We start from the raw sequence: 25821 nt of genomic DNA on the forward strand, positions 1-25821 counted from the left end.
ATCAGATGATCTGGAGGTCCCTTCTGGCCTTAAATACTATGACTATACAGGCCCAGCCTCGGCTGGCATAAGCCCTCTCGCGTAGGCTATAGAGCCACCGTTCATGTCATGCACCTCCTCCCTCCGCAGCAGGGCTCTGTCTCCACAAGCGCTCGGAGCTGGGCACTGGTACTATATAGTCACTGCTCCTTCCTGCGGATGTGGCTTCCGTGGCAGGTCGCGCGTGCCGCTGACACCAGTGTATGTGCTAACAGGCCGGGGCCGATACACCCACTGCTTGCTGACCTCGAGTTCCCTGACGGTGCTGGTATGTGGGCAGCACCGGTTAGATTCTCAACGCCTTGAACATTGGACTTGGCGGGAGCTCCACAGCTGGGGACATAGACTAGGGGCTGTTTTTTAAGATGAGCGACAGGGAGCCAACCGAGCCGTTCCCGCCTTTGGCAGCCACTGGGCAGTGTTCAGCCCACTGTGTATCTGCAGCATGTGCGACTCTCTAACGAGCAGGTCGGGAGCCCCTACACCGCCCACCGAGGGCTGGTGAGTGCAGGCGAGGAGCAAACAAGGACACAGTGGGGACGTGTCCAAGCGGCGGAGGGAATTGCTTGCTGGAGGCAGGCCCTGGAGTAGCTGCCACCCCCTGGCTGTGCGGACGGGGAGACAGCGGGTGCGGCAGACAGGCGGGCAGGGAGCTCCCTCCATCTAGGTCTAGGTTTCCGGAATGAGAAGAACCCCATTTCCCAGCTAATTCCTTAACACTAATAACCCGACGCCCTCAGCCTCCCCCTGCGCTGCCCGCGGGGTGTCCCGGGCGGGCTCCTGGCAGTGCGGGCGGGCTTGCGAAGTGCCCTGGAGTGGGAGGGCGCCAGTGGAGGCAGCAGGGGCCGGGGCAGGGCTTGCGGAGGGGGGAGAGGGAGGGGGAGGGCAGGCGGCTCCTCGCTCCGGCTGCAGCCGGGTGTCTCTGTTTCCCCATAAATACAGAGTCCGGCGGCTGCTGGCCCTATAAATGCTGCGGCTGGGCCGCCTGCCCTGCCCAGTGCGGGGGCTTAGGAGCCAGCGCAGGTACGGCCCGCAGCGGCTGCCCTCCGCCCAGGGACACCGGGCTCAGTGAGCTGGGAGCCCGAGCTCCAGCGGCAAGACGGGGAGATCCTGGCCCGGGGCTCTGCGGTTCCTGCGGCCGGTGATTTCAGGACCCGGACAGCGCTGGGCTGGGCAGGGGCTCTACGGGCGGCGGGGCTTGTGGGGTGCGGGGTGACTCGCTGGCTGGGCTCACGGTGCGCTCCTGGGGGCGGCCTGGGAGCTCCGTGCTGGGCTCCCGGGTCATAGGCTGGGTTCGCAGGGAGGGCTCCCTAGCGATGCAGGGGGCTCGTCACTGGGTGCAGGCCGAGCTCTTTGCAGTGCGCGGCCGCTTGGTGGGCGCAGGCTGGGCTCGGGCGGGCGCTGGGCGCGTTGGGCGCAGGCTGGGCGCGTTGGGCGCGTTGGGCGCAGGCTGGGCTCGGGGGGGCGCTGGGCGCGTTGGGCGCAGGCTGCGCTCGGGCGGGCGCTGGGCGCGTTGGGCGCAGGCTGGGCTCGGGCGGGCGCTGGGCGCAGGCTGGGCTCACTGGGCGCTGGGCGCGTTGGGCGCAGGCTGGGCTCGGGCGCTCGCTGGGCACGTTGGGCGCAGGCTGGGCTCGGGGGGGCGCTGGGCGCGTTGGGCGCAGGCTGGGCTCGGGGGGGCGCTGGGCGCGTTGGGCGCAGGCTGGGCTCTGGGTCCGGGCTGGGTGGGTGACGGGCTGCGCGAAGCCCGGCAGGTGGGTGGGTCCCCGGGGTGGCTGCGGGCGGCGCTGATGGTGCCCCGCTCTCTCTCCCCCGCGCAGGCAGGGCCATGGCAGCAGGCGGCCGGCAGGCCGGGCCCAGGCCGGACCTCGGCCGCTATGTGGTGTCCCGGCCCATATACAGCGAGACGGCCTTCCAGGAGGAGAACGAGAAGAGAGCGCGTCTGCCGCCGACCCTGCGCGAGCGAGTCCAGGGAGCCTGCAGGTGAGAGCAGGGCCGCCGGCCGGGGGAGCCGGGGAGCGGGGAGGGGACGCAGCCCGGGCAGGGAGTCCCGCCGAGACTTTGGGGAGCCCGGGGCCGCGAGCGCGGGGTCACCTGCCTGGGGGCCCGGGCGGTGTCTGGGCAGCGCTAAGGGCCGCGGGGGTGCGCGGAGCCGAGGGACGGTCCGGGCGCGGAGGAGCAGAGGGAAAGGAGGCGAAAGGCTCGGCTGCTCCCCACGGGTAACCTCAGCGCCTCGCGCGGGTCGCGTCCCCCGGGCTCGGGGCAGAGATCCAGGGCCGCCCTGGGAGTGAGCGGCGGCGGGACTGACATCGCTAGCGGCCTCCTGGAGAAGCCCTGAGCTCCCGGCGTGTGGGAAGCGCCAGCCCGGGCACAACAGACTCCAGCCTGTCCCTGCTGCGCACTTCGTTCGGCATTCGCCAGTCGCCGGGCTGGGAGATCCGCTCTGACCAGAACAACAGGGAGAGTTTCCACAGGTGCTTGGCTCTTTCCCCGTCGCTGCTATAGTGATTCCTTTTTCTCCTTCCCTTGTTTTTGTGCCCAGTTGAAATCCTGATTTTATTTGACATAAACCAGGCAAGTAACATTTAGGTGGTTTCCCTCTTGTTAAACCGCCAGATTCCGCTCTGTGTAAATCCAGAGAGACGCTGTCGAAGTCAGCGGAGGCGCTCAGATACCCCGGGGATGGGTGCAGAGTCTAAATTGAACGGAGTCGAATTTGACCCAACACTTTCCTTATTAGAAGATACATTTAGCACGTGCCGCGTCTAGCCTCTGGAGTTCCTTTGAGTGTATAGAGTTGCTCAACCATTATTCTTTGTTCCTGGAAGTAATCTTGGCGGTACATATAAAATGTTGCAATTATAAATTGATTTAATTTTATAGTCCGAGGCAGATTTAATCCCTTTTCTTTCGAGACTAGTTGTTTTACACACAAACAATCATATCATGGGATCAGAATAAACTGGACCCAGCTGAAGAAGCAACTTTCGATCCTATAGAAAAACTTTTTATCAAAACCAAAATTACTGCCAAAAACACATATTGTTCTGCCTGTAACTATGTAATAAGAAAATAGCCTAAATAATGTAAACATTGATAATCCTTCGTTCTTTTAACGACTATAGGGGACTATAGGGACACCTTTACTCGAGGTGAGTAGCATTTTACTCCTTAGATAATACTTTGATACCAATGGGACTACACACAGAGTAAGGTGCTAGCCAGTGTGAATAAGAGTGACAGACTTCGACCCTCTGAGAATAATCCAATATTTTGTTTGGAAAAGTGACCAATTCAAAATTATTTTCAAAGTAGATCATTTTTTATTTTTAGAAACATGAACAAAAAATCAATGCTGTGGTAACTCACCCATTGATACAAAATCTCTGATGAGAAAGTCCACTCTGGTTACTATGTGTCACCAAATACCAACGATTGGTTTTGCAAATGAAATATTTAAAATGCTATGATGGGTGAAACTTGCTGGTGACTGTCACCATTTTCGGTAATAAATACTAAGCATTATGGACCAAACGTGGGGTAACTCTTAACTTGAGAGCAGAATTTGGCACTATAAAATCTGGAAATAGTAAACAACATTCAGACAATTTCTACAAAATATTACCAATGTTCTTTTGGCTAAATATCACCTACTGAGATCTCTTCGTAGGATTTTTTTCCACTTTCCAGTTATGATTTCACAGGGATAGGTTGACAATTTAATTATCTGGAGGTTGTTGGGTTTTTTTTGGCAGCTGTTCAAGAAAAAAGGCCTTTCAGATAACCAAGTCCTTTCTCCCTATCCTGGAATGGCTACCTAAGTACAGAGTAAAGGAATGGCTAATTAGTGATATCATCTCCGGTGTCAGTACGGGGCTTGTAGCTACTTTACAAGGTAAGGACCAGGCAGATTTTATCTGTTATTAAGGAGAAACTGGATGTAACTATATTGACATTCCCATAACTATGTGTTACACTTTCTAATCAGTGCTTCAGTGTTAACCATGATTAAAATCCATGAGGATTAATGCTATTTTATACTGTATATGAATTAATATTTCACAATAAATTATTTCCTTAATTTAGCCTCCTTTTTCTGTTTATGCAATAGTGGCTAGCAGATTGCAATTTCCTTGAAGTTGTTATTCAAATATATTTGACCAGTATCTTTTTAATTTTTTTCAACTCTATGGACATAACGTGAAAATTTAAAAATTGAATTGTGTTACTCAGTTATTTGTGATTGGTCAGATAAGTCACTTAGTATTATTTCTATTCCCCAATTGACTGAGCACCCCAAACACTTGTCTATCCAAATGTAAACTCATGAACATTCTGTTAACATTAGTGCCAGTAAAGCTTGATTGTTCAAATGTTTGTAGTAAACAAAAACAAAAGGGACATGAACCTGGCCAAATTTAAAAATTGGAATGGATATTCACAGAACATAATTTGCAATGTTCAGCTAGCTTTGTTTAATACCTTTATTAATGATAGAGAAAGCAGATAAACAGAGAGGTGGTGACCTATACATAAGCATTAGTTAGCTTAATCATGACTAGACAGTTGTGAAGAGCTCCAGAAGGAGGTAAGTAAGAGTCCCATTCTCGTCCCTGGACCTTCTGATACTGGCCACTTTCAAAGACAGGACTAGAAGGGCTACTGGTCTGTTCCGGTATAGTAATTCTTTTGGGCAAGATTGTCCCTTCATCTAGACCTGCAAGCAAATCATCCCCATCCTGTGCAGACGATAAAGTCAGCTGCCTCCACAGCTCTGTTGCCCCCTTCTGCCACTCAGTGGGTCGAGTATCTGTGTTTACAGCTGCACCTAATGGCCCCAAACAAGATTAGGGTCTGATCATGGCAGACATTATATAAAGATAGTCAGAAGCACTCCCTGCCCCCAAAAGCTTGCCATTTAAATACGATATCAGGCTGGACAAAGGTTGGAAGAAAGGAAGTAGAATCAGCTAGAACTGAGACCCAGATAAATATGAGATGACTTGCCTAAGGTCACACAGGAAGCATATGGCAGAGCTGGGAAAATCTTCTGATAACCAGGCCAAGCAGTGGCAGTGCTTTAACCACAAGAACATTCTCTCTCTCTCTCTCTCTCTCTCTCTCTCTCTCTCTCACACACACACACGCACACAGACTTCTTAAAGTTAGAATCCAGCAATACAATTTATTTTAAAATATACTGTTTAAATACATTTTTGGACTCACATGCTTCCTTCTGGCACAAATGTGCACAGAGATAAATTAATACAAAAATTCTATGGCTTGTTTAGAACTACATACCCTGCATATAATCCCCGGCCCAAGATGGTTGGGTTCATAGTAGCCAGGAGGTGGAACAAAAAAACGGATCCAAAAAAATTAAGCAGATGCCAGGGAGCCTCAAGTGCCTTGGTCCCCAAACCAGACAGATCCCATGACTTTTCATGTGTGCTGCTCTTCAGCCTTCCCACCGGTTTATTATTTATCCTGAAGTCCTGGTAGCCCTTTGTGATACCTCTGAGAGGGGACTCACAGACTCCATAGTGGCAGTTAGTGCTGCCTGAAACAGCATTAAATTTCTGCACAATTTACTGGAGATGCTCCACAGTTCTAGGGGTGGGAAGGGATATGACACTTCTCCAGATCCCCTTATCTCTCCTGACAGTTTATCAATGTAGCTGATAGGCCAAACAGATATGCTGAGGAAGGCAACATGGCTATACAGGGGAAAACATCTTGCAAAGCTGCTTTTCTGCTCTGCAGGGCCCCATCATAGCCTTTGTTACTAATTGGTTATTTTATTGGTAAGGAGCAAAATTTTCAAATTTGGGTGCCATATTTAGATACCTAAATAAAAATGGCCTGATTTTCAGAGGTGATGAATAAATGGGCATCCATGTTTGAAAATTGCAGCCATAATTGAGACTTTTTTGGCACAAACTTACCCATGGAAAGGTAGATCAGTTGCTTTCACAGCAAAGTTCCCCTGCCTGAACCTTGCAGAGCCCTTAACATTTGTGCCTGTGTTTGTGAAAACACAAATGGCTGGTGTAACACTTAATACTTACACCTGTAATTACCTGGTTGGCACTCTCAAATATGCTGAGGCACAAACACTCAGATTTGTGCCCACAAGTGAATTACAGATGCAAAATGTATTTTCAAATTGTGCCTGGCTGAAAGGAAGCTGCCTTCCTGAAAATTTGGCCCATTACTTGACCAGAGATTAGTCTGTTGTGAGATTTGTAACTAAAACTATGATTATATATGATTACAGGTTTGGCATTTGCTTTACTGGTTGCAGTTCCTCTTGGATATGGTCTCTACTCTGCATTTTTTCCCCTCCTGACATATTTCTTCTTGGGAACATCAAGGCACCTCTCAGTTGGTAATTGCATACGTTTAATTTCAGTTTCAGTCAATTATCATTTTTTCACAATGTTTATGTTTGGCATGAGAATTAATATTCAGTGTGAGGCAGTCATTTTGTTAACAATATTCACTGTATTGACCTTTAATGATGGCAGGTTTGTGGGGCTTAAAACATATTTTGGCTCAGTACAGAGGGCTATGCATAATGCTTAACTTTACTTGTTCCCATGCACAGCTTTACTGCTTATATTTGTGCTGAAGTTCATCAGTCCTGTGTTCTGCTGGACATCATGCAGAATGAAAACCATGGAGGCACAGAGAAGTTCATTCTAGCTTATTTAATAAACAGGCATTTTGTCATCATAAAAACATTTTAACTAGTTTGCTAATGTAGAATTGCTTATTTTATCTTGCAAACACTTTGATTTTGTGATGTATGTAAAGTCATGCTTTATACTGTTCATCATTACAGGACCTTTCCCTGTGGTCAGTTTGATGGTGGGATCTGTTGTGCTGAGCATGGCACCTGATGACAAGTTCCACATAATGAGCAGTAATGCTACAGGGCTTAACAAAACGCTGATAGACACTGTATCCAGAGATGCACAGAGAGTAGTGATTGCCAGTACCCTCACATTTCTGGTTGGAATTATACAGGTAATAGAACTGCCTCAAAGATTCAGGTTGATGTTGCTTTTACTTTATTAAATAATTGGCAAAAATGCAGCTTGAAATAGCTTATTAGGGCTTCTTTCCCATGGTAAAACACACAGGAGGAGGGAAAGTCACCCTGAAATTTACACAGCTTTCAAATGACAGAGAACTCAATACATTTCCCCCTTCATGGCAGGAGTGCTGGAACAATTTTTATAGTGAGGGTGCTGAGACCCATTGAACCAAATTGTAAACCCTGTATATGATGGAAACCACTTCAAACCAGGGTGGGTGGCAGTACCCCTAGAACTCCTAGTTCCAGCACTTCATGGGAAAAGGTTTGTGACAGCACGGCTGGGAGTGGAGGAGACAGAAGCATAGCGCTGAGTGACTGCCAAAAGTCTGAGACAGCTGTAGGGAAACCAAGTTCCAACAGCATAGATCTTGGATCATCAGGAAGGCGGGCCTACCCCTCTACACAGCTCTGCAGTTCTTCCTTTGTCTCCCTGGAAGGTATGCTGGTTGGTGTGAGGGAAGATGGTCCAATGAGTCCTGGTCAATACAAAAAGAACAAGGCATGTCTAACATAGAAAATGCAGAAGTAGACACCAGATAAGGTAAAAGTGGGTGAGAATTTGAGCTACACAGGACACAGATGGACATCGTGGATAGGGTAGAAATCCGCAACAACTGTCATGCAAAGGAAAGAGTCCAAGGCACCATATCAATCCTGCTGTCCCATGATAGGTAGCGATATACCAAAGTTGTCCTTTTGTCCACTTTTCTATTGAAGAACTCGGGAGCAGATTCTGCAGCTGCTCTGTACACAGTACTCCCAATGAAATCAGCAGCACTCACAGTGGCTACACTATGAGGCCCTTCAAGTTTTGCTTAATAAAGTAGTTTCAGACTTTTCAGATTCACACCGGGCCAAGTTACGTGTGATACCACTACTCACACTGAGTAGTACTTTACTCCACAGATAACCTGATTTACTTCAGTGGGACTATTTATGGTATAAGGTGCTAGTCAGTGTGAGTAAGGATATCACAATCTGGCCCAATCTGTTGCCATTTGACCTGTTCTCAGCCAGCATGCTGTATGGCACTAAATCCTGAGCATTTTGTAACATCGTTGTTGCACCTTTTAACTGTTTAGCAAACTGTTATTCCCTGGTGATTTTTCCAGCTTGTGTTTGGAGCCCTTCAGATCGGTTTCATTGTGAGGTACCTTGCAGATCCCCTGATTGGAGGATTCACAACTGCAGCTGCTTTTCAAGTTTTTGTTTCACAACTGAAAATAGTCTTAAATGTTTCAACCAAAAATTATAATGGGATCCTTTCCATAATATATGTAAGTATGCCCTGCTGATTTGCTTTTGTTTTATGCCACAGTTTCTCCATAGCGGTCTCTCTTCCATCTTCTGCCTTTATTTCTTGCAGAGGTGATATACCTAATAGATTGAGGGAATACAGGGTTTTCTTCAAGGACTTGATCCTGCTCCTGTTAAGGTCAATAGATCAATAGGTGTTTGTGTTTAATTGACATGAATGGACCCCAATTCTGCATTTGAGGAAGGCTCCTTTTCCTTTCCTCTGGTCATAGGATGTCACAAGACCGTTATGAGGTCAGTTTAATTCACTTTCAATGTCCTGGGAGAAGGAACAGGTCAGTGAGATGATAACATTTGGATACAATAGTGGAACCAGATTAATACAATAGAGGCTGACAAAATATAGGATGATCGATGTGATTCTTTTTTAATTTAAGTGGAAGAGACCTGTCTTTCTGGAGGAAAAGGTCCTGCGTTCTGTCCTTGTTAATGACTATGATGTCTGTGTGGCCATGTGCTATAAAGGGTACAGTCCTATGAGGTTAGGGAATTACTACAACACATTTGAGATATTGTACACAATTCTTGTATTATTTTTACAAGGATATCACCCAGTTATGGAGGATGCAGCAGAAAAATTAAAATAATTGATTAAGGGACTTCAACGTATAGCTGTACAGAAATGCTAGAGAAATTATAAATTAAATCTTCCTATCAGATCTGTGGGGTAGATCTTGGAGAAAATGGTCAAATGAAGAATTATCTTGACTGCATTGTAGTAATATTGATTTCCTGGATTGTCCCATATTATAAAACCTACAGCTTTTCCCACTGAAGCTAATGAGTATTTTCATTGACTTCAGCAGCAGCAGGGCTGAGCTCAAAGGGCTTTAGACTGGCTATATGCTAACAAGTCTCCAAAGGGGGACAGGCTTTGGCCAAAATGAATCAGACTTTATTTAAAATACTACTCTCCTGACATTGGTAGAAATGAAGGCCAGTTCAGGCAGAAGTGTATTCAGTTCTTTGCAATGTTTATGGAATGTCCAGTCTATTAATGTATGGAGTGGAATAAATTGGCATATGGATTAGGAGTAATAGTGAAATTGAGAAAAAGAGAAAATCAGGCAGATTATTTGGAAAATCTTCCTGACAGTGAGATGTGTTAGGCTGTGGAATAATCTTCCTAGGAACTAATGGAAGCTCTAGCATCTTGGGACATTGAAAATAAGATTGGACAAAGCACTAAGTAATGCGCTATAGCAGGGGTGGCCAAACTGTGGCTCGTGATCTGCATGCGTCTCCTTTACAGTTAAAGTGTGGCTCGCAGATCCCCCCATCCCTCCATTTTGCATCTACAGGTATGTCTACACTATGGGATTATTCCGATTTTACAGAAACCGGTATTTGGAAAAAGATTATATAAAGTCAAGTGCACATGGCCATACTAAGCACATTAATTCGGCGGTGTGCGTCCATGTACCGAAGCTAGCGTCGATTTCCGGAGCGTTGCACTGTGGGTAGCTATCCCATAGCTATCCCATAGTTCCTGCAGTCTCCCCCGCCCATTGGAATTCTGGGTTGAGATCCCAATGCATGATGGGGCAAAAACAGTGTCACGGGTGATTCTAGGTAAATGTCATCAGTCAATCCTCCCTCCGTGAAAGCAATGGCAGACAATCATTTTGTGCCCTTTTCCCTGGATTGCCCTGGCAGACGCCATGGCATGACAACCATGGAGCCCGTTTAGCCTTTTTTCACTGTCATCGTATGTCTACTGGATGCTGCTGACAGATGCGGTACTGCCGTGCTACACAGCAGCATTCACTTGCCTTTGCAAGTTAGCAGAGATGGTTACCAGTCCTATTGTACCGTCTGCTGCTTTGGAAATTGGCAATGACAGTTACCAGTCCTATTGTACCATCTGCTGCTTTGGAAATTGGCAATGATGGTTACCAGTCCTATTGTACCGTCTGCTGCTGTCATGGGTGCTCCTGGCTGGCCTCGGTGAGGTCGACTGGGGGCGCATGGACAAAAATGGGAATGACTCCAGATCATTCTTTTCTTTACGTTTTGTCTAAAGGTAGAGTCAGTCCTGCCTAGAATATCGGGCAAGCCTACTAAAGAACCAGAGAGGCAAACAGCCGCTCTGGGTCACAGCCCCAGACATCCCGCAGAAATGATGAGCTCCATGCCATTCTAGGGGGTGCCCCTGCAAGAACCCCACCCATTGCTTCTCTCCTCCCACACCCTTCCTGGGCTACCATGGCAGTTATCCCCCCATTTATGTGATGAAGTAATAAAGAATGCATGAATAAGAAACACTGACTTTATTGAGATAAAACAGGGGGGAGGCAGCCTCCAGCTGCTATGATATTCCAGGCAGTACTGAATCTCCATTAGACATTAAATGGTGGGGGGGAGAGGAGCACAGTCTCCAGCTGCTATGATATTCCAGGCAGGACTGAATCTCCAAGAGACAAACCTTAAAGAAGGGAATGACCGGGAGTAATTCCCATTTTTGCCCAGGCGCCCCCGGCCGACCTCACCGAGGCCAGCCAGGAGCACTCACGGGATGATAATGACAGCTATTAGGCCTATTGCACTGTCTGCCATCAGGGAGCGGATGCTGCTGTTCAGCGCTCCAGCACCACATCTTCCAGCAGCATCCAGTAGACATACGGTGACATTGAAAAAAGGTGAGAAATGATTTTTTCCCCTTTTCCTTCATGGGGGGAGAGGGGGGAAAATTGATTAAATAAACCCTGAACCACCCGTGAGAATGTTTTTGACTCTTCAGGCATTGGGAGCTCAGCCAAGAATGCAAATGGTTTTCGGAGACTGCGGGAACTGTGGGATAGCTTGAGTCCTCAGTTCCCCCTCCCTCCTTCCATGAGCATCCATTTGATTCTTTGGCTTTCCGTTACGCTTGTCACGGGGCACTGTGTTGAGTCCCTGCTGTGGCCTCTGTCTATCATAGCCTTGGAGATTTTTTCAAATGCTTTGGCATTTTGTCTTTTGGAACAGAGTTTTAATAGACCAGATTCATTTCCCCATACAGAGATCAGATTCACTATCTCCCGTACGGTACATGCTGGAGCTCTTTTTTGATACTGGGACTGCATGTTGATCAGCACTCCACGCTGGGCAAACAGGAAATGAAATTCAAAAGTTCGCGGGGCTTTTCCTGTCTACCTGGCCAGTGCCTCTGAGTTCAGATGGCTGTCCAGAGCGGTCACAATGGTGCATGTGGGATAGCGCCCAGAGACCAATACCGTCGAATTGCGGCCACACTAACCCTAATCCGAAATGGCAATACCGATTTCAGCGCTACTCCCCTCATCGGGGAGGATTACAGATACTGATATTAAGAGCCTTTTATATCGATATAAAGGGCTTCGTTGTGTGGACGGGTGCAGGGTTAATGCAGTTTAACGCTGCTAAATTTGATATAAACTCGTAGTGTAGACCAGGCCTACCAAACTGGGGGGAGGGAAGCTTGGGGCTTCTGCCCTGTGGTGGGGTGATGGGGGTAGGTGCTTCTGCCAGAGGCAACTGGTGCCTTCTGGGGGGAGGGAGGGCCACAATTTAAGGGTTCATCCCCGCCCCCCACAACAGCTTGAGTCATGCCCCCCCAGGCATGCCTGCCCCAGCCCTCAGCGACCCCTCCCTGCAACTCCCAGCTGTTAGCTCTGTGGGGAGAGGCAGCAGCAAAAGCAATGGCTCTCCCTGCAGCTCCCAGCTGTTTGCCACTGCCTCTTCCCATGGCTGCAGTTCCCAGACTGCTGGCTCCAGTAGCTGCTGTGCAGGGAGGGGGCTTGGTGTCACCATGTGATTGAGTGGGGCCAGCAAATCCTGTCAAAAATCTGGGGGCCACGTGACCCCATGTGCCCCCCTCCCACATCACCTCTGCTTCTGCCCAACGGGGAGGAGGGGTCTCGGGGCTCCAGCACCACAGGACATGCCTGCTGTGGCTCAGGGCTTCAGCAGGAGCAGGGATGAAACCTGCCATGGGGCTCAAGCCCCAAGCTCCTCCTCCATGCAGAGCTGAAGCCCCGAGCCTTGGCAGGAGCGCCCCAGCTCTTGAACTTCTGAAGATTGTTGTATGTGGCTTAGAGGGTGAGTAAGTTTGGCTGCCCGTGCACTACAGGGAGCAATGCTGTACTGTCATGGAGATGTACCAGATGATCTCTCAGGTTTTTCCATCTGTGTCTTTTATGATAGGCAAAGGGAAGGGCAACTAGGAAAGATATATTTTGAAAAGGAATTAGATGGTGCTCCCAACTCTGGTGAGCCTAAAAATGAAGAGCTGCTGCTCTTGGTAAAACTTAATGTCCTTGTAGTCAAGTATCAGAGGGGTAGCTGTGTTAGTCTGGCTCTGTAAAAGCAGCAAAGAGTCCTGTGGCACCTTATAGACTAACAGACATATTGGAGCATGAGCTTTTGTGGGTGAATACATGCATCCGATGAAGTGGGTATTCACCCACGAAAGCTCATGCTTCAATACGTCTGTTAGTCTATAAGGTGCCACAGGACTTTTTGCTGTCCTTGTAATGTAACAAGTGGGTCAAGCAGAGCCACTGTGTGCAGAGCACAGGGATGAATGAGTTCTAATCCCACCTCTGATAGTGACTTGTGTGGTCTTGAGCAAGTATTTTAACATCGGTGTGTCAGTGTTTCCCCACGTGTAAAGTAGGAATAGTAATAATATGTGCTCACCTCCTTCACATGGGTGTTGGGATGGAATTAGTAAAAAGGGTGAGAATAATTAGTAGTCCTCTGTCTGGATCAGCCTCCATACACTTAGTATTGAACGCATATTATTTTTACCATTTTGTCAGCAGTTTAAATTTTTTTTAAAATCAGCTACAGAAATTGCTGTGTGCAGTAAAACAATAAGGTCACATCCTCCTTTGCCTAGTGCTGCATGGATGGATAGAGATCCTGCCCATTACACACGTGCTGTAGGAATCCTCCTGGCCAGGGCTGACTTCCAGTGGAGAGCTTGGGCACCATGAAGTGAGGTGACCTTGGTTTTCCCCAGAGCAGGATCCATGATGGCAGAATCATACTCTCTGGCTATGGACAATGGAGTCAGGGAGGCTGAGCAAATATTTAATCCACACACTAGATACCATACTCCTTGGGCACATGGTGAGTGAGCCAGTGTTTTAGCCATGCATCTGCTAGCTCCTTCTTGAGCACCACGGAAGGATCTTGCCTCCTATATGGACAAGGAGGAAGAGGCTCCATATGTCCTCTTTCTTGCCCTGTGCTTCAACAAAACATAGGCAGGATTTAACCCTTGTTATGTAGTATTAATTATACAGAAGTTAAAAAGCATCTGATAAATAAGAGATCAGTCATTCTCATAGCAGTGCTCCTTCAGTTAAATTCACCATGAGATCAACTCATTGATTCAGTGAGAGCTTGATAGTGCACAAACAAAACTCACATTCATAATCAAATTCCTCAGGCCAGTAAAAATGAGCATATGGGACAGGTAGTCCCTGACCTTCTCTGAGATTTTGTGTCTGCTTCTCTATATGGGCTATTTAAGTGGCTTCAACGTATTTTGAATTTTCTTTTATGTTTTTTTTCAGACCCTCATTGAAATATTTCAAAGAATTGGTACCACCAACATTGCAGATCTCATTGCTGGGCTACTCACCATTTTTATTTGTATGGTAGTTAAAGAAATAAATGAGCGATTCAAACACAAGATCCCTGTTCCTATTCCTATAGAAGTAATTGTGGTAAGCAAAGTACCCTAATAAACACAGCAGACTGGGCTGATTGCAGGAAAATCAGAGCAATGTTTCAGTATTAAAACCATTGTTTTATTTGATTCCAGACAATAGTAGCCACAGGGATCTCATATGCTGCTGACCTGGAAAAAAAGTACAATGCAGGCATTGTTAAAACCATTCCTAGAGGGTGAGTGCACTTATCTTCTGAGACACAGCTAATATTTTAAATGGCTATTAATGAGACTAGTAAAAGAATACTTGTGAGAATCAGAGAGAGACACAGTCTGGTTCACAGCCAAACATTTCCTGAATTCTAGTCCTGGCTCTGTCACTAATTGTCTCCATGGCCTTTGGTAAGCATCCCCCTAGCTGTACAATGAGAATAATAATATTTCCTTTGTAAAGCATTTTGAGATCTATGGATGAAAATGCTATATAAGAGCTAGGTACCCCCCACATACCCCAGCTAGCCCAAGGTCCCTTTAAACCCAGTGATGGGGCTGGATCTGGGGAGGGGCAGGGCTGGGGGTGCTCCAGTTGGGGCCTCTTACTGTGTGCCAGACTCCAGTTGCTAGTCCCGGCCAGGCTGTGGAGGGACGAGACTTCCTGCACCTCTGCCCCCTGCTTCCTGCCCCCATAGCTCCCCAGTCACGGAGGAGAGGTCACTGTATGGGGAGCTGCCCCGCCATCTGACCAACCCCCATGCCTAAGGGAAAATGGCGCCAAAATACAAGTTCGTCCAGCGTGCCATTTTCCCTAAGGCTGGCCCTGTCAATAGGACCAGGATTTGGGCCATATTGAACAAGGTAATCTTGTTGTATGGTCTGCAAGTGTTCCCATCTTTTTGTTAATTTGAAATATTATTGTTCACGTTATCAGTAGTATGTATGTCCTGCTGTCTTGCAGCTTCTTAACAAATCTAGTAAACACAGAATTTGATTAAAATTGATAATGTAAATATATTTTCTTAAATATTAGGTTTTTGCCTCCTGAGCCTCCAGCTGTCAGTATGTTTTCAGAAATGATAGCAGCCGCATTTTCCATTGCTGTGGTCGCTTATGCTATCGCTGTGTCTGTGGCAAAAGTCTATGCAACGAAACATGACTATCCTATTGATGGAAATCAGGTATATGAAACCCAATTAATTTAAAAACAAATTAAATGTAATTTGGGCATGAAGGATGCTTATATGTTCAAACTGGGAAAGAAATTATACAGATTTATCAGACACAAGTGAAACTCTCATATGTGAAATTAATTAAACTATTTGAAAAAGCAGATAAGATATGGTCCTGTGATACAGTCAGTGATACATAGAGATGAGACTGGTGTGAGCTACCCAGGATACTGAACCAGAGCCTCAGTCCTAGTTAATCTCCTGTGTTGTTCCAGTGACATCAAGGCACTGAAAGATGCTTTTAAGAGGCAATGGGGATAACCATTATGTAGGGGAATTCTGTGGTGATGTAAATGTAAGGGGACCGTTGCCTCCTTACTAACAATCAGTGGGGATGTTTTGGTTGGCTAGATCCCAGCACTAAAAGGGGAAGGGTCAATGGGAAATCAGGAGCCTGAGACTGACAGTCCCCAGATCAGCCTGATTGACAGGGTGGGCAAGCTAATCAGGAAGTCAGGAGACCAGGGGGGTTTAAATTGTATGAAATGATCAGTGGGTCAGGGAGGTGCCCAGTGCAGAGAGAGCACCGCAGAGTGGGGACACCCTAGCCTCTGTCCTGGGTGACCACAGCAGGGTTGGGGGTCGAGCCCCCCAGGAATCCTGGGCCCAGCCTTGTTGGGGTTACGAGGACTCTGCCAGACAGGAGAGTGGAAGGGGAGCCCTCAAGGGCAGGGAGGTCTCTGGGTAAAGGAAGTGGGAGCGAGGACTCAGATCCTTTTGCTAGCCCACTTCACCGGGGTAGTACAGAAGCCAGGACAGTTCCTCACAATAGCGGGACCATTCCCCCACTTCCATAATCCTGGAATAACTGACTTTATGTGGCCTGCTTCCACTTCTCTGCATAGAGAGTGTTCTGAGGTGGTTGGTGGTAGGGAGGGGCAATGCTGGGCTGGTGAACCAGTACCTGGAAGACCACTCCAGTCAGCATAAGTTAGGCCTGACCTACAGTTAGTTTTTGTACCAATTTAACTCTTTCAATTGGGAGTATGATTTTATGCCTATATTATTAAATTGGCACATCCCCTTAATGTAGACACAGTTATACTGGTATTAATGTGTGTATGTCTGTACAGCTTACTCCTGTAAATGTATGGGTGTAAGCTGTGCCAGTGTCGGAACCTTTATACCACTATCACTGCATCCATACTATGGCATTGGGGTTGTATTGCTTTAACTATAGCCATTTCTAAACCAAGTTAGTTATAGTTTTATAAAAACTGTAGACAAACCCTGCGGTTGCTCAAACTGTCTCTATCCCTAGGATCAAGGGAGATGAAGAAATGGCTTAGAGCTACCTTTGTCTCCTCTATCCATGCTGAACATATATTGCATCCTTTGAATATGTGGGAAAATTGTATTCGCTACAAAAAATGAGCCAAGCATGTTGTTTAACTGGTCTTTCTGTCCTTTACAACTAATGAATAATGCCCTAATTACAATATATCTGATTTTAGAAATATTTTTATTTATTATGTAACCAAATTGGCCTTCTAAGCATGTGAATTATGAGTGGAGACTCCTCTATGTTGGCCATTGTGTATCGTCAAACTATAATAGACAATGTTCACATTGGGAAACACTTTAAATTAAGGTTGCCTAACATGTCTTCACTTGCAGTTTAATAAGGCTAAGTGGATAGTACAGCTGCATGTACTGTTTTCAACATTCTACCTACACTGCCCTGTTCCAGAAGACATTACGTAGTGATTACAGTAGCTGAATGATTGGTAATCAAAAATATTATGTTCCTTCTAGTACTAATACTATGCCTGGCAAACATTCAACAACAGAAAGTCCTAGAAAGAAAGATTGATTACTAGTCTGCTTAAACTAGATGAGTGAAAAATAATAACAGCATAAAAACAGGCAATGAAAGAAGGTTTGAGGGAGGATCAGTTACCTTCTTTCATCAGCGATAACTAGGGCCCTACCAAATCCATGGCCATGAAAAACACATCATGGACTGTGAAATCTGGTCTCCCCTGTGAAATTCGGTCTTTTGTGTGCTTTTACCCATACTATACAGATTTCATGGAGGAGACGAGTGTTTCTCAAATTGGGGGTCCTGACCCAAAAGGGAGTTGTGGGGGGGGGTCACAAAGTTATTTTACAGGGATTGCTGTATTGCCAACCTTACTTCTGCGGTGCCTTCAGAGCTGGGTGGCTGGAGAGTGGCAGCTGTTGACCAGGTGCCCAGTTCTGAAGGCAGCGCCCCACCAGCAGCAGTGCAGAAGTAAGGGTGGCAATACCATACTACACCACCCTTTACTTCTGTGCTGCTGCCTTCAGAGCTGGGCGGCTCATCTTATTTTGGTACATTTATGGAATTAAGCTATACCAACATAGGCATCTTTATACTGGTATAACTGTGTCCACACTAGGAGATTGCACCAATTTAACTATATTGGTTTCTAAGATGATGTAGTTAAATCAGTAAAAAAACTGTGTGCAGATCAACTCTAAAATACTTAACAGCAGCTGTTGTAACGAATCCAGTATTTTGTGTAAGCCTACTGTACTTCTCACTTTACAGTCTCCTATAAGGAAATGTTATCTTTGCTGTGCAAACAGGGGGCTGGAACAATTTGTATAGTGGGGGTGCTGAGAGCCATTGAACCAAACTCTAAACCCTGTATATGATGGAAACCACTTCAAACCAGGGGGTGCTGCTGCCCCAGCACCCCTAGTTTCAGCACCTATTTGTGTAAATGACATCTTAAAAAAATCTACATTCACATCATCATCTAATCTTCTTCTAGGAATTTATTGCCTATGGGATCAGCAATGTGTTTGCAGGAGCTTTCTCTTGTTTTGTTGCTACCACCGCTCTATCACGTACTGCTGTCCAGGAAAGCACTGGTGGGAAAACCCAGGTAATGGGTTTATTTTACTATTAATTTTAAAGATATTTCAGTTTAATATTGCATAGGGCAAAGACTTCACAGAGGGTTAACTCCAATATGTTTTTATGTATGACCCTGGTTGGGCAGACAGTGGGATTTGAATCCAGGTTATGTAGTGCTAAACGCATGAAACACCACTGCTAAAGCTAAAGCCCAGAATACTGGGAATGGAGCCTGTAACACTCATAAACTTCTTATGTGGACCAGCCACTAGAGGGACACAAAGACTTTCCTAGTGTGGGTTATACGTTACATAATAACAACTGTACACTATTTATTTAATAGCAGGGCCATTCAGAGAGTAAGTAGCAGGTAGAATATGGAGCTGGTGTGGATTTCTTCTCTTCTCTTACACAAAGTCACCCTTTCCCAAGGTACTAATTTGTGGTGATTTACATGGACTGATGAGACTTTATCACCTTATATAGGTGAATTGTTCCTGGATTTGGCTGTGTATACTTAAACATACTAAATATTTTAACAGGTCTCCTTGTTTACAAAGAAATATAAAATATACCAACATATGCATTATTCGTAGTGAGTTTGAAAACATAGCAGAGAGTCTAAAAATACTTGTTTCATATCAACACTACTATTGTCTTTGCAGGTTGCCAGCATAATCTCAGCAGGGATTGTACTGATTGCCATTGTGGCTCTGGGGAAACTGCTGGAGCCCTTACAGAAGGTACGATGCTTCTCCTGTCTAGCACTCTTACCCCTTCACCATTTTGGCCATATGCTCAGCTGATGTAAATTGGAGTAGCAGCTCCATTTGGAACTGTGCAGATTTATACCAGAAGACTATCTGCCTCATAGTGTACAATTTTAGTTTACTTAATAACCAGAAAACTGGCCCAAAAACATACAGTGTGTTCTCTCTTCTGAATAACCCAGTTTTCACAATCTCTCTTGGCAGTCTGTATTGGCAGCTGTTGTCATTGCCAACTTGAAAGGGATGTTTATGCAGGTGTTTGATGTTCCTCGTTTGTGGAGGCAGAATAAGGCGGATGCTGTAAGTCATTTACTTTTTTCCTAAATGTTTTGGTTCTATTTCTCTTTTTGTGTTTTAACCCCACCCAATTTACTCATAACTTCCACACTTTGTTAACAGAAACATAATTTTGTATTGTTAACACCAAAAGACTTTAAGACAGATTATCTGGTCCATTAATGCAGTTTTGTGTTAGTCTGCCAACACAAAACTCCCCTAAAGCCAGCAGATCCAGCCAGTGAAAATCTCCCCCTGTGTAGGAGGCACCTGTGGCAGCTTCTATATCACATTCATTCCTAGTCTCCCATCGGAAGGGGTGTGTCTAGAGGAAAGGGGGCTTAATCAGGTGCCATCCCTTGCTGTTAACAACCAGCAAAGTTTAGAGTTGCCTTCTAGTTCAATCAGCTGAGCTGCAGATTAATGTAAAGACAGCCTGAAGTCACTTTTACCACCCCATTCTGGTCTTTTGCTGAGCACAGTTTGGCTGAATAAGAGAATCTGGCCCTTTATATTCAAATTCTGAACCAATGCATAACCAGTCCCCAAATGTTCCCATATAGCCTGCAACAACAACATTAGTGTGGACCATGCCTGGATGAATATCATCACAGTCCTCACCAAATAAATGTTTTTTTCTTACTTGGAGCAGTAATAATCTGTGCCGGAATGTGTGCATAGGGGCCCTTGCTGTGTCAAGGGATTTATGCACAATTACATCTAGACTGTGCCCTCAGACCCCTCTAATCTCATCCCAAGGCACCCTCATATCTCTTATTGGAGTTTCTGTGTAGCATGCTTCTGGGAATCAAGTATTGCATGGAAAGTATCATCTCCACATAATCCCTGATATGCAAATATTTTCTCATGAATGCCTATGCTTCTCCCAAGTTCCTTATTTTTCTTTGGTGCTTTATGGATTGAAGGCCCTCAGGCTTCCCACCCAAATCCCAAAGTCCTTACTCAATTTTTACTCAGTCCTTTTCTTGGGCAAAAGTCTCATTGACTTCAGTGGGAGCAGATGGTGCTCAGCACCTCACAGGGTTGGGCCCAATGGGAGTTTCTGAGCTATGACTCAGTAAGGAGTTCAGGAATTAGCCCAAGTAGGCAGCACAGACTTCAAAATGTGTGTCCCCCCACCTTCCCCACCCGGTTTATTTGAAATACTACCCATTTGTGGTACAGATCCTTCTCCCAGAAATAAGTGGAAGCCTTCCTTTGCCACTACATATCTGAGGGCAGACTGTCATCCTACAATAAATAAGGTTCTTGGGGAAATACATTGCTTCAAATTCCTGGAGTGAAAATAACAAAAGTAGCTGCTGCTTGAGAGAAGTAAAGACAATGAAAAATTGTATCCTCTTTAACTGTACAAGGGATAACTGAGTCCCTGCTAGACTTCGTTACCTTAGAATAGCTTGATAATTTATTGCCTAATAACAAAATACGAATAATAAACAAAACAAAGATGGGCAAAAGTGGCTTGGAAATAAAGGAAGGGTTTAATATAGAAGTCAGCACATAGTTGGGTATTTTGACCATGTTGAAGCTTAAATTCTTTTGTTGCTATTATTATTTGGTGTAGTGATCTTCTGCTGTGATCAGAAGCTATTTTCTTTTTTAATTCAGAGACACTATGTTTGTTCTTTCCTCTCTAGATGATCTGGATTTTCACATGTGTGGCATCCATCATTCTGGGACTTGATTTGGGATTACTTGCTGGCCTTGTGTTCGGATTACTGACAGTTGTGGTGAGAGTTCAGTTGTAAGTAACACAGAAACAGAAAAACCAGTCAGTGCTATAAGTAAGGGAATTTAGAGAAAAGGAGAAAATTTATGTCTGAAAATCAGTCATATTTTACCATGAATTTGAAGTGAAAGAAAATCTATCCTTCTGTTTCTGAAAGTCTGTTCATAGATTCTAAAGCCAGAAGGTACTGTGTTGTAGTCACATTGATGTAAAGGATGCATGCATTATTTTTGTGATTGATCTACTCTATATTTTACCTGGCCATCTGTCATTTAGATACCCATAAGAGATCTTAAAAGGGATGGAAGCGTTCAAAATAAAGTATAAGAAGATATACGAGTAGCCATACTTTATCAATTACTATTCACTCACCATAGAACAGTACCATTGGGGGGAGGGGGGAAGACACATGTTGAGACAGATAACATTTTGGCAAGTAACATTCTCAGCAGCTACTTATTCTGGGTGTCTTTCTAAGGTACCTGTAGAGTAGAAGACATGTGCAGACATATGTGTGCTGTGTGACCAATCCTCCCTCTTCCCCCACCCTTATTGCTGCTTTAAGATTCCATTCCAAGGTTCAAATTTTAGCTGTTGACTATGGCTCTGGTGTTCCCCGCACTGCCTAGCATGGATGAGAGCAAACATGTGGAAGAATAAGTGAGACTGAATGGAGGTGATGGGTGACTTCACAGGATGTTGCTCCACTGCTCAGCCACCTCATAACTCTCTCTTGCTGAATATAGAAGATAACACCTTTCCTTCCTCCTGGAATCCAGAAAGCAAAGCTGACATCAAAGCCAGTCCATAGCTTTGCTGTCAGGAAGTGCTTAAAAGTGGTGCAGTCAGTATGCTTGAGCCACCATAGACCAAAGTGCATCACATCCAAGCAAGGGCCTGCTATATCCAAGGGAATCCCCTGCGCAGCCTCCTGCTGGGCTGTTCCGTTTGCTGATTCTCACTATTCTGTAAAAGGTTACATGTAACAAGTCATCCCATGTTATACGTTCCTCAAGTGAATGTTAATTTTACACCATGTTTTCTTTTTGTTTCTGTTAGTCCCTCATGGGGTGGCCTTGGGAACGTTCCTGGCACAGACCTCTACAAGAAAGTCAAGAACTACAAAACTGTAAGTGTTTCTGACTGGTTATTTTCCTAATGGCAGCCTGCAAGCCCAAGGGAGGTACGGCGTTCTACCTTGCAGCTCTATGGAGCACAGCTCCTGAAGATAATGGATCTCAGTGTAAAAATGTCCATCTGGAGCCAAGTGGTAGACCACATTGCATGCTGGGAGCAATAGTTTCTGGGAGCTAAACCTTTATATTAAAAGTGAAGGTAGCTAGCAATCAGCTCCTTTTTATATAAATTAGGTGCCAGCTTGGATTCTTGGCAAGTAATCAAACTGATGCTCTATTAGGCTAAGTTTGGGTGCTGCTGCTAATTAGGTAAATGTAATATCAATGCATGACCTTGAAATTCTTTTTACAACAGGTTGTTGAACCAGAAGGAGTGAAGATTCTCAGATTTTCCAGTCCTATTTTTTATGCTAATATAGATGGATTGAAAAGCAGCCTGAAATCCACCGTAAGTAGTCTGTGATGATTTTGAAGGTTTGCTATTTAATTGGCTTTGGAATTTCTACAGCTGTTTGCCTAGATAAAACAAAAATCATTTTGATAACTTGGTCCTGGTTTCTATAGGTGGGATTTGATGCAATTCGTGTGCATAACAAGAGGCTCAGAGCACTGAGGATGATACAGAAACTGATCAAGAAGGGAAAATTAAAAGCAACTAAGGTAAAGTTTAATTTTTTTCTGCTCTTTGTTAAAGGGTTACTGTCATGGCTAATAGCTCTATATGAGGCAAGCTGGCTTTGTTTTGGTTCACACTGATGTGATGTAAGTATTTTATTTTATTTTTTAAATAAAGAAGAGATAGTTTTGACAGATCATTGTTATAGGAAGTATGGACTCTACATGGGACTTGGGAAGCTAGGGGTGAAAACCATGCATCAGGCCACTGGAGGCAACTACACTTAGTGGTAATCTATGCGGTGTAGCAAAGAGCATGTTTAGCTGTGTTCCCAGTAGGTGGCAGCATTCACCCAAAAGACAGCAGACTAGGCTGTGTTAGATGTTCAAAAAGGCTAGATGGGTATATTTCTTAATGGACTCTCTGTAGCGTAAAAATATAATTAGGAAGGTCAAAAAAGACTCAAAAAGTAACAGCAATTTTTTTTAAGTACATCAGAAGCAAAAAGCCTGCTAAACAACCAGTGAGGCCACTGGATGACTGAGATGCAAAAGGAGCACTCAAGGAAGATAAGGCCATTTTGGAGAAACTAAATGAATTCTTTGCATCAGGCTTCATGGCTGAAGATGTGAGGGAGATTTCCAAACCTGAGCCATTCTTTTTAGGTCACAAATCTGAGGAACGGTCCCAGATTGAGGTGTCATTAGAGGAGGTTTTGGAACAAATTGAAAAACTAAACAGTAATAAGTCACCAGGACCAGGTGTTATTCACCCAAAAGTTCTGAAGGAACTCAAATGTGAAATTGCAAAATTACTAATTGTAGTTTGTAACCTATCATTTAAATCAGCTTCTGTACCAAATGACTGGAGGATAGCTAATGTGACATGGATTTTTAAAAAGGGCATCAGAGGTGATCCTGGCAATTACAGGCCAGTTAGCCAGACTTCAGTACCAGGTAAACTGGTTGAAACTATAGTAAAGAACAAAATTGTCCGATACATAGATGAACAGAATTTGTGGGGAAGAGTCAACATGGTTTTTGTAAAGGGAAATCATGCCTCGTCAATCTACTCGAATTCTTTGAGGAGGTCAACAATCATGTGGACAAGGGGTATCTAGTAGATATAGTGTACTTAGATTTTCAGAAAACCTTTGAAAAGGTCCCTTATGAAAGGCTCGTAAGCAAGATAAGCTGTCATGGGATAAGAGGGAAGATCCTCTCATTAATCAATAACTGGTTAAAAGATAGGAAACAAAGGGTAGGAATAAATGGTCAGTTTTCAGAATGGAGAGAGATAAATTGTAGTATCCCCCAGGGGTCTATACTGGGATGAGTCCTCTTCAACAAATTCATAAATGATCTGGAAAAAGGGGTAAACAGTGAGGTGATAAAATTTGCAGATGATACAAAACTACTCAAGATAGTTAAGTCCAAAGTGGACTGCAAAGAGTTACAAAGGGATCTCACAAAACTGGGTGACTGGGCAACAAAATGGCAGATGAAATTCAATGTTGATAAATGCAAAGTAATGCACATTGGAAAACATAATTCCAACTATACATATCGAACGATGGGGACTATATTAGCTGTTCCCACTCAAGAAACAGATCTTGGAGTCATTTTGGATAGTTTTCTGAAAACATTCACTCAATATGCAGTGACATAGATAACATACATGGGCTTTCAATCTTCCCCAATTTAACCTTGTGTCAGATTTAGGAAGTGAATGCCCACATTCTCCACCATGTCATAGGTTGTACTTCTAAGATGCACCCTTGGGGTAAGAGTGGGCACCTCTCTTGTCCCAGACATCCTTCTCTGGCTGTAGGCATTGCTGTATTGCTGATTTGGAGCATGGGGTGCAGCCCTCTGGCTCTGAGTCATAGGGAGGCAGCTTCCCCTCCCTTCTGGCCATAACCTCGAAAAGAGACAACTAAGGTGGGATATGATAGAGGACAGAAATCATGACTGGTGTGGAGAAAGTAGATAAGGAAGTGTTATGTACTCCTTCTTATAACACGAGAACTAGCGGTCAGCAAATGAAATTAATAGGCAGCAGGTTTAAAACAAAGAAAAAGAAGTATTTCTTCACACAACGCAAAGTCAACCCGTGGAACTCTTTGCCAGAGGATGTTTGTGAAGGCCAAGACTTATAGCAGGGTTAAAAAAAGAACTAGAGAAGTTCATGGAGGATAGATCCATCAATGGCTATTAGCCCAGATAGGCAGGGATGTAAAACCTTGCTCTGAAGTGTCCCTAACCTCTGTTTGTCAGAAGCTGGGTGTGGACGAGAGGGGATGGATCGCTTGATGATTGCCTGTTCTGTGCATTCCCTCTGAAGCACCTGGCATTGGCCACTGTTGGAAGACAGGATACTGGGCTGGATGGACCATTGGTCTGATCCAGTATGGCCATGCTTATGTTCTTATTATAATGTGAGTGGCAGGAAGCTCGACCCTTTGTTTTGATGTAATTGTTTATTTTGTGATACGTACTGAAATGGAGAGTGAAGATTCTTTTTCCAGCCGATGTTGCCCAGACACTTCCACATTCAGAAAAACTATCTGAGCCGTGTACCAGGCACCACATGCCACAGAACTGGAAATCTCTATGTTTGGGTGAAATATAGGTGGATGTAGGAAAGAACCTGTGACTATGTATCCATTCACCAGCCTCAGATGATCACTGAGAAGCCCAAGGTGCACAGTTGTGTAGCACAGTGCACTCTCATATCATTCACGGTGATATGACTGTATTGATCACTCACCTCTCTTTTTGGTGATATGCTGGGAAGGGGAAGTCCCTGGCACTGGGATGTGACTGTGAGACACCCAGGATTACACAGAAAGGGCAATGTACACACAGTGTCAAGTCTGATAAGTGGCCGTACACCTACGATCACTAGGGAGAGGAAGTCATCTTGGCCCACAGAGAGCTGTAACCATCCAGTGCTGCATCTAAATGCTTTGAGGTGTATCAAGGTGCAATAAAGATCAATGCTCCATCATAAACCACTGCAACATGGAAGCTTTATAGAACATTGTGGCTGCTTCAGAGTCAAAAGGCATCTGGTCAGTACTCGTTAGGGAGGGGAGCCATTAACT

At 45.1% G+C, this 25821-nt stretch overlaps 1 protein-coding gene across 1 annotated transcript in view; it reads left to right on the plus strand.

Moving 5' to 3' along the window:
• Positions 1-1020: 1020 nt before the first annotated feature.
• The window catches only part of LOC123377414 (pendrin-like), a 34724-nt gene continuing 9923 nt past the window's right edge, over positions 1021-25821 (plus strand). The window contains exons 1-16 of the mRNA XM_045030312.1: positions 1021-1062; positions 1857-2019; positions 3792-3931; positions 6314-6424; positions 6881-7065; positions 8251-8415; positions 13999-14151; positions 14250-14332; positions 15124-15271; positions 18082-18195; positions 18833-18910; positions 19142-19237; positions 20872-20978; positions 22023-22092; positions 22455-22547; positions 22664-22759. Coding sequence (XP_044886247.1) covers positions 1865-2019; positions 3792-3931; positions 6314-6424; positions 6881-7065; positions 8251-8415; positions 13999-14151; positions 14250-14332; positions 15124-15271; positions 18082-18195; positions 18833-18910; positions 19142-19237; positions 20872-20978; positions 22023-22092; positions 22455-22547; positions 22664-22759 — 1794 coding nt within the window. The 5' untranslated portion in view covers positions 1021-1062; positions 1857-1864. The remainder of the gene's footprint in view (positions 1063-1856; positions 2020-3791; positions 3932-6313; positions 6425-6880; positions 7066-8250; positions 8416-13998; positions 14152-14249; positions 14333-15123; positions 15272-18081; positions 18196-18832; positions 18911-19141; positions 19238-20871; positions 20979-22022; positions 22093-22454; positions 22548-22663; positions 22760-25821) is intronic.

This window comes from Mauremys mutica, chromosome 1 (genome assembly GCF_020497125.1).
Source record: "Mauremys mutica isolate MM-2020 ecotype Southern chromosome 1, ASM2049712v1, whole genome shotgun sequence".
Taxonomy (NCBI): domain Eukaryota; kingdom Metazoa; phylum Chordata; order Testudines; family Geoemydidae; genus Mauremys; species Mauremys mutica.